Here is a 19,892-nt window from a genome sequence, read left to right on the forward strand (position 1 = left end):
TGTGAGCCACCATGCCTGGCCCCAGCTAATTTTTGTATTTTTAGCAGAGACGGGATTTCACCACATTGGCCAGACTGGTCTCGAACTCCTGACCTCAAGTGATCCGCCCGCTTCAGCCTCCCAAAGTGCTGGGGCTACTGTGCCCAGCTGGTATTGTGTTTTTTAATGTCAAATTCCAATTGTTCATTGCTGGTATAAGGAAAGCAATGGACTCTCGTATATTAATCTTGTATCCTGTGACCTGGCTATAATCTCATTAGTTTCAGGAGGTTTTTCTTTTTAAAAAAATTGTTTGGAATTATCTACATAGACAATAATGTTATCTGCAAACAAAGATAGTTTTATTTCTTCCTTCCCAATCTGTATACCTTTTATTTCCTTTTCTTGAATGGACTAGCTAGGACTTTCAGTACAATGTTGAACAGGAGTGGTAAGAGGGAACATCTTTGCCTTGTTCCTGGATTCAGCTGGGATTACAAGTGTACACCATCATGCCCGGCTAATTTTTGTATTTTTAGTAGAGACAGGGTTTCACCATGTTGGTCAGGCTGGTCTCGAACTCCTGACCTTGTGATCTGCCCACCTCGGCCTCTCATAGTGCTGGGATTACAGGTGTGAGCCACCGCGCCCAGCCTATTCTTATCACATCTTTACAAATCAACATAATTCCTTAATATCATCAAATATGGAGGGAAGTGTTTTTAAACCTTTACTGTCATTACTTAACATTCCAGCCCATTCATGTTACGTACTCCATGGTGAACAAAGCTCTTGGCACACTCACCAAAATTTCTCCCTGCTCCACAGTGTGCACCTTCACGTAGGCCCCCACTGCAGCCTCCTTGGGGAGCTCACCAACCTTGGTATTGATCATGGCACATTTGATCGACTGAGCACGCCTGGATCTGAAATGTGACAGCTTGTTAGAGGCTCATCTGTAACACAGTCTGCTCCTGAGGCCCTGGCTAATCAGCCCTCACTCTTCTGCACATGGAGGGCTCCCCTCCCTGGGGAATTCACAGCTTCCCCAGAAGGCGAGAAAACTCAAAATCAAGCCCTGGGAGAGATTGACTCCCATTGTCAGGAATTGGAGGGTGCAAAAGAGGAGACTTGGGAGAGGAAGGTGATACAGGCCCTCCCCATAAACACCTGAGGGCTGTTCTCCTGGAGGCAGGGGCTGATGATCCCATGCAGCCAAGCCAGGCCTAATGGGTGGGAAGTCCAGGCTGGCCCTCTCATGCTCAGCATGAGGAAGAAATTTCTTTCTTTTTTTTTTCTTTTTTTTCTTTGAGACAGAATCTCACTCTGTTGCCAGGCTTGAGTGCACTGATGGGATCTCTGCTCACTGCAACCTCCACTTCTGGAGTTCAAATGATACTCATGCCTCGGCCTCCCAAGTAGCTGGGACTACAGGCGCCCACCACCATGCCCAGCTAATTTTTAGCAGAAATGGGGTTTCACAAGGTTGCCCAGGCTGGTCTCAAACTCCTGGCCTCAAGTGATCCACCCGCTTTGGCCTCCCAGAGTGCTGGGATTATAGGCGTGAGCCACTGCGCCCAGCCAAGAGGAAGGAATTTCTTTTCTTTTCTTTTTTTTTTTTTTTGAGACAAGAGTTTTGCTCTTGTCGCCCAGGCTGGAGTGTGCAGTGGCACAATCTTGGCTCACTGCAACCTAGATTCTTCAGAAGGATTATCCATAACACCTCAAAAGTCACAGGGTGCTCGTTATGGAGGCCAGGAGCTTGGAAATGTTAACAGACAAAGGACTCATGTGAAGTGGCCCTTGTAGGAATGCAGGGATTGTGACACTGGTGCCATTGTTAGTCTCATTATGACACTTCAATTTCAAAAGTAGCAGGGGGAGGGGGCTGTGCTGCTCTGGGCCCAGCAGTGAGCTGATTCTAGGCTGGTCCCCACTGAGTCTCCTGCTCTTCAGTCTCTCCAGAAAAAACAAAAGCACAGCACCCCAATGTGCATCCGCCTCACACCAGTTGTGACAATCATACCGATAACAACACTGAGCTGCTCAGGTTTGAATCCTGGCTCTGCCACTTTCTACCTGCGCAACCTGGAACAAACAACTTAATCTCTCTCCGTACCTTGGTTTTCTCACCTGAAAAATGGGAATGATTATAATAGTACTCGTAGAGTTGTGATAGAGATTAAATTAGATAATTCAGTACTGGGCACAGAAAAGGGGTTTTGTTTTGTTTTTGAGATGCAGTCTCACTCTGTTGCCCAGGCTGAAGTACAGTGGCGTGATCTCAGCTCACTGCAACCCCCGCCTCTTGGGTTCAAGCGATTCTTGTGCCTCAGCCTCCCAAGTAGCTGGAACTACAGGCGCCCGCCACCACACCCAGCTAATTTTTGTATTTTTAGTACAGACGGGGTTTCACCATGTTGGCCAGGCTGGTCACGAACTCCTGACCTCAGGCGATCCACCCGCCTCAGCCACCCAAAGTGCTGGGATTACAGGCATGAGCCACCATGCCCAGCCTGTTTTCTTTTTCTTTTTCTTTTTTTTTTTTAAGACACGGGTTGGTCAGGCGCAGTGGCTCACGCCTGTAATCCCAGCATTTTGGGAGGCTGAGGCGGGTGGATCACGAGGTCAGGAGACCGAGACCATCCTGGCTAACACGGTGAAACCCCGTCTCTACTAAAAATACAAAAAATTAGCCAGGCACAGTGGCAGGTGCCTGTAGTCCCAGCTACTCGGGAGGCTGAGGCAGGAAAATGGTGTGAACCCGGGAGGCGGAGCTTGCAGTGAGCAGAGATCGTGCCACTGCACTCCAGCCTGGGCAACAGTGCAAGACTCCATCTCAAAAAAAAAAAAAAAAAGTGAGACAGGGTCTTGCTCTGTTGCCCAGGCTGGGGTACAGTGACAAGATCACAGCTCACTGCAGCCTCAACTTCCTAGGCTCAAGCGATCTTCCTGTGTCAGCCTCCTGAGTAGCTAGGATTACAGGTATGTGCCACTATGCCCAGCTACAAAAAGTATTCTGTAAGTGTTAACTATAATTATCATTATCTCATTTAATTGCTGGCTTGCAACAACCCCAACACTTAGATGCTATTATCTACCAAGAAATACAGCTTAGAGAGGTCAAGTCCTTTGCCTGGGGACACAGAGCTAAAATAAGTGGCCAAGCCAGGATTAATTCCAAACACAGGCTCTTATCTACTATGCTATAACTGCCTTCCTTAGATGGACAGAATTTTCTGAAGTAGCTCAGAATCAAAAGGGCCCAGAAACACATAGACTGACAGAATGTCAGAGCCAGAAGATCTGTCCAGCCCCTTCTTCCTTAAATGGGTTACTGAGGCCCTGAGAAAAGAAGTGGCTGAATGCCTGACGTAGCCTTGTGAGTTACAGGTGGAGAATGCAGGTCTTGGCTCTCAGACCCAGGACATCTCTAGGCTGCCTCATGCACAACCGTTTGGGATTGACTTGTGTCCTCCATCTTTGCCCCCTCTCCACATCCCTGACATTCTGCCATATAAATATTATCTCCCTTTGCAACCACAGTCTGGACCTGTCTATCTGCCAAGGGCTGAGCTTACTGGATCTTCGGGCCCAGCATCTTGGGAAGAGTGTCTCCTGAGGTTCTGATCTTCCTGCTGAAGCTTGTCCCCTGTAGCCCCCAGGCTTTTTTGAGATGCAGAAGTTTCAAGGAGCTAAAGTCTTGTAGAGGATATGATTTGATCTGGAATTCCTTAAATCTTTCCATAGGAGAGTATTCTGTTAGAGAAAGCACAGGAAAAGATACTTATGGATCTTTGCATATATGATGGTTATCGCGGTAGTAGGTGAAGCTTATCACAGGAACCTGCCTGGACGGTCTAGCACATGGGGAAATTTTTTTTAAAAAAAAAGATAAAACACTGTGGCCTCCATGTAATGTCCCTGGGTGGCAGGCCCTGTGCTAGAGCCTTTACATCTATTACATCTGGAGAAGGGTGATTAACATACTTTAAGAGATAAGATGAACAGCAGAGAGCTCAAGTCACCCAGAAAAAGGTTAAAGCTTAGATTTGAACTCAGGTCTCTTGGATTCAAAGCTCATATATTCCATTAACAGACCACACTTATCCCGGCCTTCAAACTGGGCTTTCAAATTGGGGCAGAGTCAGCAATAAAAGATAAACGGATGACTGGTCATGGAACCTTGGACAAGTCATATAATCATTAGAGCCCTCATAGAACTATTGTAAGAATTACAGGCTGTGCATGGTAGTTCATGTTTGTAATCCCAGCACTTTGGGAGGCCAAAGTAGAGGATCACTTGAGCCCAGGAGTTCAAGACTAGCCTAGGAAACATGGCAGGACCTCATCTCTACAAAAAATTAAAGAATTAGCCAAGCATGCCGGTGCCCACCTGTAGCCCTAGCGACTGGGGACACTGAGATGGAAGGATTGCGTGAGCCCAGGAAGTTGAGGTTGTAGTGAGCTGTGTTCACAACACTATGTGCAATCTGGGCAATAGTAAGACTCTGCCTCAAAAAAAAAGAATTACAGATAAAGTATGTGATATGCCTAGCATAGTGCCAGCATATAATAGGCCCTCCATGAGAATTATTTAAAAAGATCACCAAAAGCCAGTTGCAGTGGTGCACACCTGAGTCCTAGCTACTCAGGAGGCTGAGGCAGGAGGATTGCTTGAGCCTAGGAGCTCAAGTTCAGCCTAGGCAACATAGAAAGACCTCATCTCTTAAAATAAAATAAAATAAAAACTCGAAGGAAATATAATGCAGAAATAAAAAGGAGTAAACTACTCAGCATGCTAAGTAAAAGAAGCCAAATACAAGAGTCCATACTGTATGACCTTATTTATTTATTTACTTATTTATTTATTTATTTATTTATTTATTTATTTATTTTTGAGAGGAGTCTCACTCTGTCGCCCAGGCTGGAGTGCAGTGGCGCGATCTCTGCTCACTGCAAGCTCCACCTCCCGGGTTCATGCCATTCTCCTGTCTCAGACTCTCCAGTAGCTGGGACTACAGGTGCCCGCCACCATGCCCGGCTAATTTTTTGTATTTTTAGTAGAGACGGGGTTTCACCGTGTTAGCCAGGATGGTCTCAATCTCCTGACCTCGTGATCCGCCTGCCTCGGCCTCCCAAAGTGCTAGGATTACAGGCATGAGCCACCGCGCCCGGCCTGTATGATCTCATTTATATGAAACCATAGGAAGACAAATCTAACCTATAATGATAGAAAACAAATCAGTGGTTGCCTAGGGCAAGGGTGAGGGGTAGAGATTGACTGGGAGGGGGCACAAGGGAACTTTTTGGGGTGATGGAAATGTTCTATAACTTGATTGTAGAGGTATAAATTTGTCATGGAACTATGGCCGGGCACAGTGGCTCACACCACTGTAATCCCATGCTTTGGAAGGCCAAGGCAGGAGGATCGCTTGAGCTCAGGAGTTCGAGACCAGTCTGGGCAACATGGCAAACCCCCGTCTCTACAAAACATACAAAAATTAGCAGGGTATGGTGGCACATGACTGTAGTCCCAGCAACTCAGGAGGCTGAAGTGGGAGGATTACTTGAGCCTGGGAGGTCAAGGTTGTATTGCGCCATGTTCATGCCACTGCACTCCAGACTGGGTGACAAAGTGAAACCTTGTCTCAAAAAGAATTTTTTTTCTAATTTGTCATTTAACTATACACGTAAAATATGTGCACTCTATTATATAAAAATTATACGTCAAGAACATTGATTAAAAAAGAGATCTCCAGCCGGGTGTGGTGGCTCATGCCTATAATCCCAGCACTTTGGGAGGCCGAGGCGGGCAGATCACGAGGTCAGGAGTTCGAGACCAGCCTGGCCAACATGGTGAAACCCCATCTCTACTAAAGACACAAAAAATTAGCTGGGCATGGTGGCGCATGCCTGTAATGCCAGCTACTTCAGAGGCTGAGGCAAGAGAATTGCTTGAACCTGGGAGGCAGAGGTTGCAGTGAGCCAAGATCGTGCCATTGCACTCCAGCCTGGGTGACAGGGCAAGACTATATCTCAAAAAAAAAAAAAAAGAAAAAAAAATCTCCAGTATGAGAATCAACTCTTCAAATTAATGTCTTTTGTTTGTTTGTTTTGTTTTTGTTTTTGAGATGGAGTCTTGCTCTGTCGCCCAGACTGGAGTGCAGTGGCTCGATCTTGGCTCACTGCAAGCTCCATCTCCCAGGTTCACACCATTCTCCTGCCTCAGCCTCCCAAGTAGCTGGGACTACAGGCGCCTGCCACCACGCCCGGCTAATTTTTTTGTATTTTTAGCAGAGACAGGGTTTCACCGTGTTAGCCAGGATGATCTTGATCTCCTGACCTCATGATCCGTCTATCTCGGCCTCCCAAAGTGCTGGGATTACAGGTGTGAGCCACCATGCCCGGCCACTCAAATTAATGTTACTGGGAATAAATCCAAATTCCACAAGGAGTAGGTCTGGCTTAACAAAACACATATAAAAAGCCCTGAGTATGATCTTTCGGAAAGGCACTTCAAAAACATCTATCAACATTTTAAATGTACGTAGCCAGTATGCACTGGATTAACTATTTCAGGGGTCCCCAATCCCCTGGCCATGGACTGGTACACGTCCGTGGCCTGTTAGGAATGAGGCTGTACAGCAGGAGATGAGTGGCGGGTGCATGAGCATTATCACCTGAGCTCCACCTCCTGTCAGATCAGTGGCGGCATTAGAATCTCACAGGAGCACAAACCCTATTGAGAACTGTGCATGAGAGGCATCTAGGTTGTGTGCTCCATCTAATGCCTGATGATCAGAGGTGGAACAGTTTCATTCCAAAACTGTCACCACCTGCCCCCATCTGTGAAAAAATTGTCTTCCACGAAACCAGTCTCTGGTGCCAAAAAGATTGGGGACCGCTGAACTATTTGATCCAGTAATTCTCAGAATTTGTTTAATACGTTTCCTTGCACACAGATGCAAAGATAAACACACCAGGAAGTTTGCCACAGTAGGGTGAACATTTGAAAAAGAATTCAAAATATCTGTAAAAGGTAATTAAATTAATTATGATATATGCATATAATAGAATAAAACTCAACTATTAAAAACATAGATCTAGACTTCTGCTTTTGCGTCCAGCCAAGATGGAATAATAGGGACTAAATTTTCTCTTCTACTTGAAAATATTGGGCAACATTTATGGAAAAAATTGTTTTAAAGACATTGAAGGATGGATGCGGTGGCTCATGCCTGTAATCTCAGCACTTTGGGAGGCTGAGGTCGGAAGATCCCTTGAGGCCAGGAGTTCAAGACCAGCCTGAGCAACATAGTGAGACTCTCTCGCTACAAAAAAATAAAAAATTAGGTGGGTGTGGTGGCTCATGCCTATAGTCCCAGCTACTCAGAAGAGGCGGGAGGACTGCTTGAGCCCAGGAGGTCAGGGCTGCAATTAGCTATGAATGGGTCACTGCACTCCAGCCTAGGTGACAGAGTGAGACCCTGTCCCCCAAAAAAAAACAAAAAAAAGGCATTGAACATCAGGCAATAAAGGACAATCATCCATGAAAGACAGAAAACAAATGAGATGAGCCCTATTACTGCCCCAGCTTGCTGCCTAAAGATTTTCTGGGCCATGGTGCAGGGAGGGGGAACTCAGATGGAGCCCAGCAATCTCCTTGAATTGATGAGACAGAAGACATAGTCAGGGGAGGGCAAGGCAGCTAGAGTCCACAGAGCAGGGAACCAGAGAGAAGAGAGCTGCGTAGAGACAGAATTCCAAAGATCTGCAGAGAGTTTCCCTTGACACTCAGCTGAGTATTGATCAGCACATGTGTATTGGGAAACTACCAGTGGTAGGCAGCCTCTGAGATGGCCACCAGTGACCCCCACCACCTACTAGTCACACACTTGTGTAATACCCTCCCATTAAGTGTGGGTTGGGCTCACGTCTAACAGGATACAGCAGAAGTGATGAGATTTTATTTCTGAGATTAGGTTATAAAAAAACTGTGGCTTCCATCTTGGGCATGTTCTCTGTTGCTCTCTCTCATTCTTGGGGAAGCATGTCATGAAACAGCCCTGTAGAGATACCTATGAGGCCAGACACTTGGCCAATGGCCATGTGAATTAGCCTGGAAGCAGGTCCCTCCCAGATGAGCCTTCAGATGAGACCACAACCCTGGCTGACAATGGCAACCTCAAGAGATTTTTTTTTTTTTTTTTAGATGGAGTCCAGCTATGTTTTCCAAGCTGGTCTTGAATTCCTGGACTCAAATGATCCTCCTGCCTCAGCCTCCCAAGTAGCTGGGTCATAAGAGGTCTTCAGTCAGAAGCACCAAACTAAGCTATGCCCAAATTTCTGACTCACAGAAATTGGGAGAAGTAAATGTCTGTTACTTTAAGTTGCTAAGTTTTGGGGCAATTTGTTACATAGTATACTACCCAAGGCTGGGGAAAGAATCACCCCAAATGATTAGAAGAATAAATCATCAGAGCTCAAACAGGACCAGAAATAGTCCTGTTCCCAATAACTAGAATAGAAAACCTCCCAAGTCATGGGGCATTCTGAAATACACAAAATGGTTTTACTTCATGAATGGGAAACTAGCTCTAGATTAAACACTGTTCTGACCCACATAACAAATTTAAAAGCTAGCCTTGAAAAGATCAAAATACTTCCAAGTAACTACATCTTAACGTTCAGAAATATTTATAGGAATAAAACATATGCAGTACCCAAAATTCACATTTTCTAGCATTGTATTAAAAAATCATGAAGAATACACAAAAAAGTAGGAAAATATAAACTATGTGAAAAGGAAAAAAATGAATTGAAACTGACTCAGAAATGACACATATGATGGAATTAGTACATAAGGGCATTGGAAGAGCTATTATAATTATATTCCAAGGAAAAAATATTGTGTATATTAAGTAGAGTTGTGGAAATTATAAAAAGACCCAAATCAAACTTTGAGATATAAAAACTAAAATGTCTAAAATGAAAAGTACACTAGGTGGAATTAACAGCAGATTAGACAATGCAGAAGGAGGATTAGAAAACTTGAAGACATAGCAATAGAAACTATCCAAAATGACACAGAGGAAAAAAAAAGGAATAAAAAAAATGAACAGAACATCAGTGAGCTGTGAAACACAGCAATCCAATATACATGTTGCAATCCAATATACATGTAATTGGAGTTCTCCAAGTGGAGGAGAGGGAGAGACAAATAATTTTTTTGAAAAAATCATGGTCAAAATATTCCAAATCTGATTTTAAAAATACAAACCCAGGAATCCAAGAAACTAAATGAACCTCAAGCACAGAAACATGACAAAAATTATACCGAGGCACAACGTAATCAAATTGCTTAAAACTATTATAAAAAAATTCAAAATCAGCCAAAGCAAAAAGGTACACCGTGTACAGAAAATATACAAGGTTATATAAAGAGGTTATACAAAAATAAAAATGTTGGCCAAGTGCAGTGGCTTATGCCTGTAATCCCAGCACTTTGGGAAGCCAAGGCAGGTGGATCACTTGAGGTCAGGAGTTTGAGACCAGCCTGGCCAACATAGCGAAACCGCATCTCTACTAAAAATACAAAAATTAGCCAGGCGTGGTGGCGGGCACCTATAATCCCAGCTACTCGAGAGGCTGAGGCCCAAGAATACTTGAACCTGGGAGGCGGAGGTTGCAGCTAGCCGAGGTCATGCCATTGCACTCCAGCCTGGACGACAAGAGCAAGACTCCATTTCAGAAACAAACAACAACAACAACAAATACAAAAATTAGCCAAGTATGGTAGCACATGCCTGTAGTCCCGGCTATTCAGGAGGCTGAGGCAGGGTAATCGCTTGAACCAGGGAGGTAGAGGTTGCAGTGAGCTGAGATTACACTACTGCACTCCAGCCTAACAGAGTGAGACTTTGTCTCAAAAATATAAATAAATAAATAAATAAATAAATAAATAAATAAATAAAATGTTAACGAACTTCTTGTTGAAAACAATAAATAAAAATGTGAACGGACTTGCTGAAAACAATGCAAGCCAAAAAACAGACTTTAATGCAACATCTTTAAAGTAGTGAAAGAAAAAAACCTGTAAACTTAGAATATTATATCCAGCAAAAATTTCTTTCAAAAATGAAGATAAAATAGTTTTCAGACATAGAAAAGCTGAAATAATTCATCATTAACAGACCTGAAATACAAGAAATGTCAAAGGAAGTACTTCAGGCAGAAGGAAGTGGTTATTAGGTAGAAATCTGGATCTATACAAAGGAACAAAGAACATCAGAAATAGTAACTATGTAGGTTAACGTAAGAGTCTTTTCTTATTATTTTTTAAATATACTAAAAAGATACTTGCTTAAGCTGGGTGTGCTGGCTGATGCCTGTAATCCCAGCACTTTGGGAGGCTGAGGCGGGTGGATTGCCTGAGGTCAGGAGTTCAAGACCAGCCTGGCCAACATAGTGAAACCCTGTCTCTACTAAAAATACACAAAATTAGCTGGGCATGGTGACGGGCACCTGTAATCCCAGCTACTAGGGAGGCTGAGGCAGGAGAATCACTTGAACCCAGGAGGCAGAGGTTGCAGTGAGCTGAGATCGCACCATTGCACTCCAGCCTGGGCAACAGGAGCAAAACTCCATCTCAAAAAAAAAAAAAAAAAAAAGATACTTGTTTAAAGCAAAAGTAATAACCATGTATGGTAAGGTTTTTAATATACATTAAAGTAGAATATATCACAATAGCATAATATCTAGGAGGAGAAAATGGAAATATATTGTAAGATTCTGATTCTATACATGAAGTGGTATAATATCACTTAAAGGTAGACTGTGATAAGTTAAAAGTATATACAATGATCATAAAGCAACCATGAAAATAATACCACAAACAGCTAATAAGTCAACAAAGAAAATAAGATTGAATTATACAAAATACATAATCCAAAAGGCAGGGAAAAACAGAAGAAAAAGGGAATAGATGTGACAAATAGAAAAAAAAAATAGCAAGATGGTAGAGTCAAATCCAACCATAATCAATATTAACATTAAGTGTCAATGATTAAACATCTCAATAAAAATTGGGTCTTTAAGCAAGATCCAATTATATGCTGCCTTTAAGAAATTCACTTTTACATATAAAGACACAAATAGGTTAAACACAAAAGGATGGAAAAAGATATACCAAACTAATACTAATCAAAAGGAAGCTACATTAAATCAAAAGAAGTGGCTGAATTTATATAAGAAAAAGTAGGTTTTAGAGCAAAGAATATTACCAGGGACAAATAAGTTCATTTCATAATGATTAAGAGTTCAATCCCAAACGTCTATGCATATAATAAAAGAGCTTCAAAATATATGAGGCAAAACAGACAGAAATACAAGGAGAAAAATGTATCTATAATTATGGCTGGAGATTTTAACAACTCTATTAAGAATTTTTTTTTTTTTTTTTTTTTTGAGAGACAGACTGGAGTGCAGTGGCACGATCTTGGCTTACTGCAACCTCCACATCCCGGGTTCAAGCAATTCTCCTGCCTCAGCTTCCCAAGTAGCTGGGACTACAGGCATGTGCCACCATGCCCAGCTAATTTTTGTATTATTTTAGTAGAGATGGGGTTTCACTATATGTTGGCCAGGCTGGTCTTGAACTCCTGACCTCAGGTGATCTGCCCGCCTCAGCCTCCCAAAGTGCTGGGATTACACGCGTGAGCCACCACGCTGACCTCTATTAGCAATTGATAGAGCAAGTAGACAGAAAGTTATAAAGGTACAGATGACTTGACCAATACTATCAACCAACTTCACCTACTTAACATTTATAGAACACTGCACCCCAAAACAGCAAGTTTTTTTCAAATGCAAATGAAACATTTACCAAGACAGACTATATTCTGGACCATAAAACAAGTTTTAATACATTTCAGAGGATTCAAATCATATAAAGTATGTTATCTTAGAATTCAGTCACAGAGGCCAGGCGCGGTGGCTCACGCCTATAATCCCAGCACTTTGGGAGGCAGAGGCAGGCAGATCACCAGAGGTCAGGAGTTCAAGCCCAGCCTGCCCAACATGCTGAAACCCCATCTCTACTAAAAATACAAAAATTAGCCGGGTTTGGTGGTGCGTGCCTGTAATCCCAGCTACTCGGGAGGCTGAGGCAGGAGAATTGCTTGAACCCGGGGGGTGGAGGATGAAGTGAGCTGAGATTGCACCACTGCACTCCAGCCTGGGTAACAGAGCAAGACTCTCTCTCAAAAAAAAAAAAAAAAAAAAAAAATGAAAAGAAAAAAGAAATCAATAACAGAAAGATAGCTGGATAATCCCCCAAATGTTTGGAAACTAAACACTCTTCTAAATATTCCATGGGTCAAAGAAGAAATCAAAAGAGAAATTTAAAGGTATTTTGAACTGAATAACATTGAAAATACAACATATCAAAATTTGTGGTATGCTGCTTTTTCTCTGGTGGATTGACAGTGGAAAAGTGACAAACAAGAAATGACATGAGAAGAAACATTTACTGAGTACTTATAAGGCCTCATGCATACATCATCTCACTCGGCCTTCCTAGTAGCCTGTGTGGTAATGATAACAAACATCTGCCATCTGCCTATGCAGCCAGGTAGTGTTCTAAGAGTTTTTATATATTAATTTGCTTAATGTCATTACAATCCTACGAGGTAGGGACCATTATTTGCATTTTACAGACTCTGAGGGCACTGGTACACGTGGACATAGGGCCCACTTGCCCAGTATCACATCACTATAAGAGAAGGACCCTGTATTCAAACAGAAGCAGTGGACTCTGAGCCTGTGCTGCTAACCATGACACTAGGTAGATATGAAGAAACCAGGCCCAGAGACTTTGAGTACTCACCAAAGCTACCCAGCTAATAAATGGGACTCAAACCCAGCTCTGTTCAGCTCCAACCTCTCCTTTTTCCACCCTTCTCTGCCTCCCTGTGTTGGCCTCAGTTCTAATCTCAGGAGGACTGGCTGTATCTATAAGGCAATCCTTGGGGAGGAGGGACCAGGATACATAGATTACAATCTCAAGGGATGTGGGGGGAAGCATGCCAGTACTGAGCATGAGGTAAGAGATAAGACATCTGAGCCACTGCAAATACCTGTTGAGGGCTGGGGTCCTTGACCCAAGTGGGTGACACAAAAAGATCTGCAGAGGATGGAAGGGGAAAAGAATAAATAAAAATGCCATCACAGAGCTGTGAATGGAAACAATACTACCCTAGAATCAAGAAGCCTGGTTATCACCCTGGCCAGTTCCAGAGGCTGCCACTTGACAATGTCTATGTCCAACAACAGGAAATGGAGAATGAAGAAGGCTGGAGATGTTTACGAAGAGAAGAAAGTCTGGGCTCTGGAACCAGTTGTCCCTGGGTTGGAATCCCAACTCTACAGTCCTACATTGCTACTTATTTGCCCTATGAGCCAGTTTCCTCATGTGTCAGACGGTACAATCGTACCTTCTTAAAGAGTTATTAGGCCGGGCGCAGTGGCTCACGCCTGTAATCCCAGCACTTTGGGAGGCCGAGGCGGGCGGATCACGAGGTCAGGAGATCGAGACCATCCTGGCTAACACGGTGAAACCCCGTCTCTACTAAAAATACAAAAAATTAGCCGGGCGTGGTGGCGGGGGCCTGTAGTCCCAGCTACTCGGGAGGCTGAGGCAGGAGAATGGCATGAACCTGGGAGGCGGAACTTGCAGTGAGCCGAGATCACGCCACTGCACTCCAGCCTGGGTGACAGAGCGAGACTCTGTCTCAAAAAAAAAAAAAAAAAAAAAAGAGTTATTAGGCCAGGTGCGGTGGCTCATGCCTGTAATCCCAACACTTTGGGAGGCCAAGGCAGTCGGATCACTTAAGGTCAGGAGTTCAAGACCAGCCTGGCCAACATAGTGAAACCCCATCTCTACTAAAAAAACAAAAATTGGCCGGGCATGGTGGCGTGTGCCTTTAATCCCAGCTGCTCGGGAGGCTGAGGCAGGAGAATTGCCTGAACCTGGGAGGCAGAAGTTGCAGTAAGCTGAGACTGCACCACTGCACTCCAGCCTGGGCAACAGAGTGAGACTCTGTCTCCAAAAAAAAACAACAAAAAGAGAGCCATTATGAGAATTATGCAATATGTATAAACAGTCAAGCTAACATAATAAACATACAATTAGAATTCAATAAATGATCACTGTTATTCATACTTGTTACTAGATATATGAGTTTGGATAAGGCTGTGGAGAGTACACATACATTCACAGCCTGGGATGCGTCCAAACCACATACAGCAGCTGAAATATGTTTATCCATTAACCCTGTAATTTGCTTCTGAGCACCTCCTAGATGCCAGGCACCATACGAGGCCCTGGGAATGCAAAGCCCTCATAGAGCTTATATTCTAGCAAGGGAAACAAATGTTTAATAAGCATTTCAGACTCAGTTGTATGATTTCAGTGGGGTTATATAACACGGAAGAGTACTTGAATGGTACTTGAAGGGTACTTGAATGGGATATAGCAGAGGATGGAAGATCTGGTCCAGCATGAGAAATCAGGAAGACTTCTTCAAGGAAGAATGTGTAGTCTAAGATCTCAAAGACAGAAGTGCTCCCTCTCCATGTGATGCCCTTTGCTGCCCCGGGACTCTGAAGAGTCCCCACCAGCAAGAAGTCCTTCACCAGATGCAGCCCCTCAACCTCAGACTCCCTAGCCTCCAGAACTGTAAGAAATAAATTTCTTTTCTTTATAAGTTACCCAGTCTCAGATATTCAGTTATAGAAATAGGAAACTGACTAAGATACCATATGACCCAGAAATTCCACTCCTAGGCATATAGGTAATACCCAAGAGAACTTAAAAATATGTTCACACAAAAACTTGTATACAAATGTTCATAGCAACACCATTCAAAACAGCCAAAAAGTGAAAACAATCCATTCACCAACTGATAAGTGGACAAAAAAAATGTGGTATATGCATACATTAGAATATTATTCAGCCATAAAACAGAATGAAGAAATGATGTCTGCTACAACATAAATAGACCTTGAAAACATGGTGCTCAGTGAAGGTAGTCAGACACAAAAAGCCACATAACGTATGATGCTATTTATATGAAAAGTCCATCATTGGCAAATCCAGAGACAGAATGAATAAATGAATAAATTTTAAAAAGCAGAAGAGAGCTGGGTGAAAAAAAGGGCGGGGGATATGTGAGACAAGGAGTTGATGGTCACGTGGGAGAACCTGAACAGCAAAAGGGAAAAGGCTCAATAAAAAAAAAAAAAAAGGCTGGAAAGGAGGGCAGGGCCTTGCAGGCCGGGTTTCCACCGCTGGTAGAAGGGCGCAGATGATATACGCTGTCAGGTCGGCTGACTCTAGATTTCTAAGGCTCTGTGGGCTGGGAACTGGAAACAGGATAGGCCCCGGCGCCCCCTGCTGTCAGACAGGCCAAGGCGGCTTACCACTCAGGTGGGTCTTCAGAGGCCTGTCATCTATCAGCTCCAGGTGCTGCCAGACCCATCTGTGGTAGGAAGGGGAGGCCCCAAGGTCCAACAGCCGCAGGACTTCACAGCTGCCCTGAACACAGCAAGGGACACAGCAAAAGGGTTAACCCCTAAGCCTCCAGGCAGGCCAGGCTTTGAAGAAAATCTCTCTGAATTGCATCTTATCCCATTTTATTTGCTTAATGCAAGTGGTTTCAGGTTCTTTTTTTTTGTCTGAGATGGAGTCTCACTTTGTCACCCACGCTGGAGTGCAATGGGGCAATCTCGGCTCACTGCAACCTCTGCCTCCTGAGTTCAAGCGATTCTCCTGCCTCAGCTTCCTGAGTAGCTGGGATTATAGACATGTGCCACTATGCCCGGCTAATTTTTGTATTTTTAGTAGAGATGGGGTTTCACCATGTTGGCCAGGCTGGTCTCAAACTCCTGACCTCAAGAAATCTGCCTGCCTCGACCTCCCAAAGTGCTGGGATTACAGGTGTGAACCACCACGCCCAGCCTGGTTCTTTTTTTTTTTTTTCTTTTCTTTTTTAATAAAAACGTTATTTACTCACCATAAGTAGTTCAAGTAACTGAAGAAGCATAAGAACTAAATATAAGCCAGGCACAGTGGCTCACGGACTGTAATCCCAGCACTTTGGGAGGCTGATGTGGGAAGATCACTTGAGCCCAGGAGTTCAAGACCAGCCTGACCAACATGGCAAAAACAAAATTATTTTGTCTCTACTAAAAATACAAAAATTAAGCCAGCGTTGTGGCTCACGCCTGTAATCCTAGCACTTTGGGAGGCTGAGGCAGGTGGATCACCTGAGGTTGGGAGTTTGAGAGCAGCCTGACCAACATGGTGAAACCTCATCTCTCCTAAAACTACAAAATTGCCAGGCGTGGTGGCTCACGCCTGTAATCCCAGCACTTTGAGAGGCCAAAGCAGGCGGATCACCTGAGGTCAGGAGTTCGAGACCAGCCTGACCAACATGGATAAACCCTGCCTCTACTAAAAATACAAAATTAGCCGGGTGTGGTGGCACATGCCTGTAATCCCAGCTATTCGGGAGGCTGAGGCAGGAGAATCGCTTGAACCCAGGAGGCAGAGGTTGCGGTGAGCCAAGATCACATCATTATACTGCAGCCTGGGCAACAAGAGCAAAACTCTGTCTCAAAAAAAAAAAAAAATACAAAATACAAAATTAGCTGGGCATGGTGGCACATGCCTGTAATCCCAGCTACTCAGGAGGCTGAGGCAGGAGAATCGAATCGCTTGAACCCAGGAGGCAGAGGTTGCCATGAGCCAAGATCACGCCATTGCACTCCAGCCTGGGCAACAAGAGCAAAATTCTGTCTCAAAAAAAAAAAAAGATTAGCTGAATTAGCTGGGCAAGGTGGTGCGTGCCTGTAGTCCCAGCTACAGGAGTTCTTTGTACTGTTCTTATAATTTTTTTATAAATTTAAACTATTCCAAAATTGAAAGTTTAAAAATATTCAAACCAGACAGAAAAACATAGAGATAAAAACTACATTAGTCCTGACACCCAGAAATAACTAGTAGTAACGTATTAGTGAATATTATTTCAAACCTTTCTCTACGAACATATAAGATGTATATCTACAATTTTTCATCAACGAATTCATTTACATAAAACAGACTCTTGTAACTTTTTAAGAAACTCAATAATATATCAAATACCTCTTTTCATGACAGACAATATGGTTCTATAGTATCATGTTTAATGGTTACATATTATTCTATGGACACCATAATTTATAAAATTAAAAATAACAAATATTCAGTGGAGCAAAAGAAGTCAGAAACAAGGAATACACACTGTATGATTCCATTTATATGAAGTTCAAAAACATGCAAAAGTAACCTGTGGTGACATAAGTCATAAGAGTGTTAAGCTTTGTGGGGGGATTTTGTCTAGGAAGGGGGACAGGAGAGCCTTCTAGAGTAGTGGAAATGTTTTTTATCTTGATTTGGGTAATGATCACTCAGGTGTATACATATATAAAAATTCATGAAGCTGTAAAGTTTAGATTTGAAATCTTTACTGCATACTTTTTTTTTTTTTTTTTTTGAGATATAGGGGAACTGCAGGTGCCAGAGAAACAACATGAGCCCGGTTTCCTCAAGTATTTAGTGGGTCTTTAATTGCATCTATGGAGAGAACAGTTCCACTATGTGTTCCCCAGTGATAAACTGTTAGAAATGAGTTGATAGTGTGCATTAAGTTTTCGATGCCATCAGGAAGTCTCTAGCTTTCTGAGGTGCCAAGGGTGTCCAGCCACCCGCAGCTGATTTCGCCCTCTAGTGGCAATATGTGTAAACTACAGGAGTCGGGACAGCTTGGTCTCCCAGAGATGAACACTCAAAAAACGCTGGCCAGGTAGGAAAAAAAAAAGAGAGAAAAGAGCAGTCCTTTAGAGGGGGCTGGTGCTTTTCATTTCCAGCCAGGGTCGGGGGACGGGGGAGGGGGTGCTGTACCAAAATATGGCTTGGTGTTGCCTGATCCTCTGAATTCTCAAAAGCCAGAAATCAGAATTTTTATGTAAAATCTTCACATTGATGATTAAATCAGATTTTAATAAAACACTGTAAGGAACAAACCAGACTCATCTTCTGGCCAAGGGCTCCCTATCTTGCTGTCCTTTAGTGACTTCCGCGTTATTTTCTCAGAATGAAGGCTCAGCACTCCTGCATTAGAATCCCCTACAGCACTTGCTCAAATGCAGATTTCAGAGTTAATGAATCAATCTCTGGGGTGAGACAGCAATCTGCCTTTTTAAAACCACCCTACATGTTTGTATGCTTACCAAAATTTGAAAATTCCTCCCTTAGGAAGCACCCTACATGTTTGTATGCTTACCAAAATTTGAAAGTTCCTCCCTTAGGAAGCACCCTACATGTTTGTATGCTTACCAAAATTTGAAAATTCCTCCCGTAGGTCAGGGGTTCTCCTGCATCAGTGTGCATTGGAATCACCTGGAAGCCTTGTTCAACCACAAATCATTGAGCCCTTCCTCCTAGAGTTTTGGATTGAGTAGCTCTTGGGTGGGCCTGAGAATTTGCATTTTGAAATGAGTTCCCCACCAGGTGCGGTGGCTCATGCCTGTAATCCCAGCACTTTGGGAGGCCGAGGCGGGTGGAACACCTGAGGTCAGGAGTTTGAGACCAGCCTGGTCAACATGGTGAAACCCCTTCTCTACTAAAAATACAAAAATTAGCCAGGCATGGTGGCGGGCACCTGTAATCCCAGCTACTCAGGAGGCTGAGACAGGAGAATCACTTGAACCCAGGAGGTGGAGGTTGCAGTGAGCCGAGATCGTGCCATTGCACTCCAGCCTGGGTGACAAGAGTGAAACTCCATGTCCAAAAAAAAGGAAGAAAAGAAGAAGAAGAAGAAAGAAGAAGAAGAAAGAAGAAAGAAGAAGGAGAAGAAGGAGAAGAAGAAAGAAGAAAGAAGAAGAAAGAAGAAAGAAGAAAGAAGAAGAAGAAGAAGAAGAAGAAGAAGAAGAAGAAGAAGAAGAAGAAGAAGAAGAAGAAGAAGAAGAAGAAGAAGAAATAATGAGTTCCCAGGTGCTGCTGGTGCTGCTGGTCCAGCCACCGCACTTTGAGAAGCACTGGATTGCTTCTCACAATCCAGTGAGGAATGCTGTGGAGGAATGAATGCTCCACTCAGTGGAGGAATGCTCACTGAGTAAGCATGTACTAAACTGATTCTCATCCTTACCAGACTTTACGGGGTGAGTGGTACCATTTCACAGGTGAAGCAATGGAGGCAAAACAGATGAAGAACCACCCCCTACTTTCTGCCAGTCAGAATGTAATCATTATGCTGATTAAAGAAAATATTGTAAAGGATTTCTATCCCTCACCACACATCCCCCCATCTTTCCTGGCTATATAGTATCAAAGAGCTTAGAGTTAAATTTGGAGAGATATGGCAGAGGTGATCACCTCAAAATTTTAGCACAGAGAAAGCAAGTATCAAGGAGGAGAAGGAACTGTCAATTGATATCCGGCAATAAATCTTTTGCTACTTATATTAACTAGACTTGATTCTGTTCTCTGGGACTGAGCTGAGAATAACAACACACACACCACTCCCCTGGTTGTGCTGGTAAGTTTAACAACCAACTCTCCTAAAAAACATATGCCTGCAAATAAACCTTACTGTTACAAAGAATGTGTTACACACAATTTATAAATAATAAAATATACCATACAGGAAATTCCATACAGCCAATCAGCTCTCACAGACTTCTTTTGTGGGTTTTGACTGAACTCTTGTATCCATGGCCAGTTTATAGTTGCAACTCAACTCAAGTTGGACAAATGAAGTTGCATCCCAATCCATTCTCTCCCAATAAATTCAATGTTATTAAATCTGACT

At 43.3% G+C, this 19,892-nt stretch overlaps 1 protein-coding gene across 14 annotated transcripts in view; it reads right to left on the reverse strand.

Moving 5' to 3' along the window:
* Nucleotides 1-19,892, reverse strand: part of CNBD2 (cyclic nucleotide binding domain containing 2) — a 77,861-nt gene that overhangs the window by 21,234 nt on the left and 36,735 nt on the right. For all 14 annotated transcript variants that reach the window (XR_010119407.1, XR_010119408.1, XM_055266205.2 and 11 more), the window contains 3 exons: nt 15,463-15,577; nt 3,561-3,738; nt 785-905 (listed from right to left, as the gene is read on the reverse strand). Coding sequence is in view for 12 of the 14 variants with exons in the window: in XM_055266205.2 (XP_055122180.1) it covers nt 785-905; nt 3,561-3,738; nt 15,463-15,577 (414 nt within the window). In the remaining 2 variants the exon portion in view is untranslated. The remainder of the gene's footprint in view (nt 1-784; nt 906-3,560; nt 3,739-15,462; nt 15,578-19,892) is intronic.

Source organism: Symphalangus syndactylus, chromosome 24 (genome assembly GCF_028878055.3).
Source record: "Symphalangus syndactylus isolate Jambi chromosome 24, NHGRI_mSymSyn1-v2.1_pri, whole genome shotgun sequence".
In the NCBI taxonomy this organism is placed as follows: Eukaryota; Metazoa; Chordata; class Mammalia; order Primates; family Hylobatidae; genus Symphalangus; species Symphalangus syndactylus.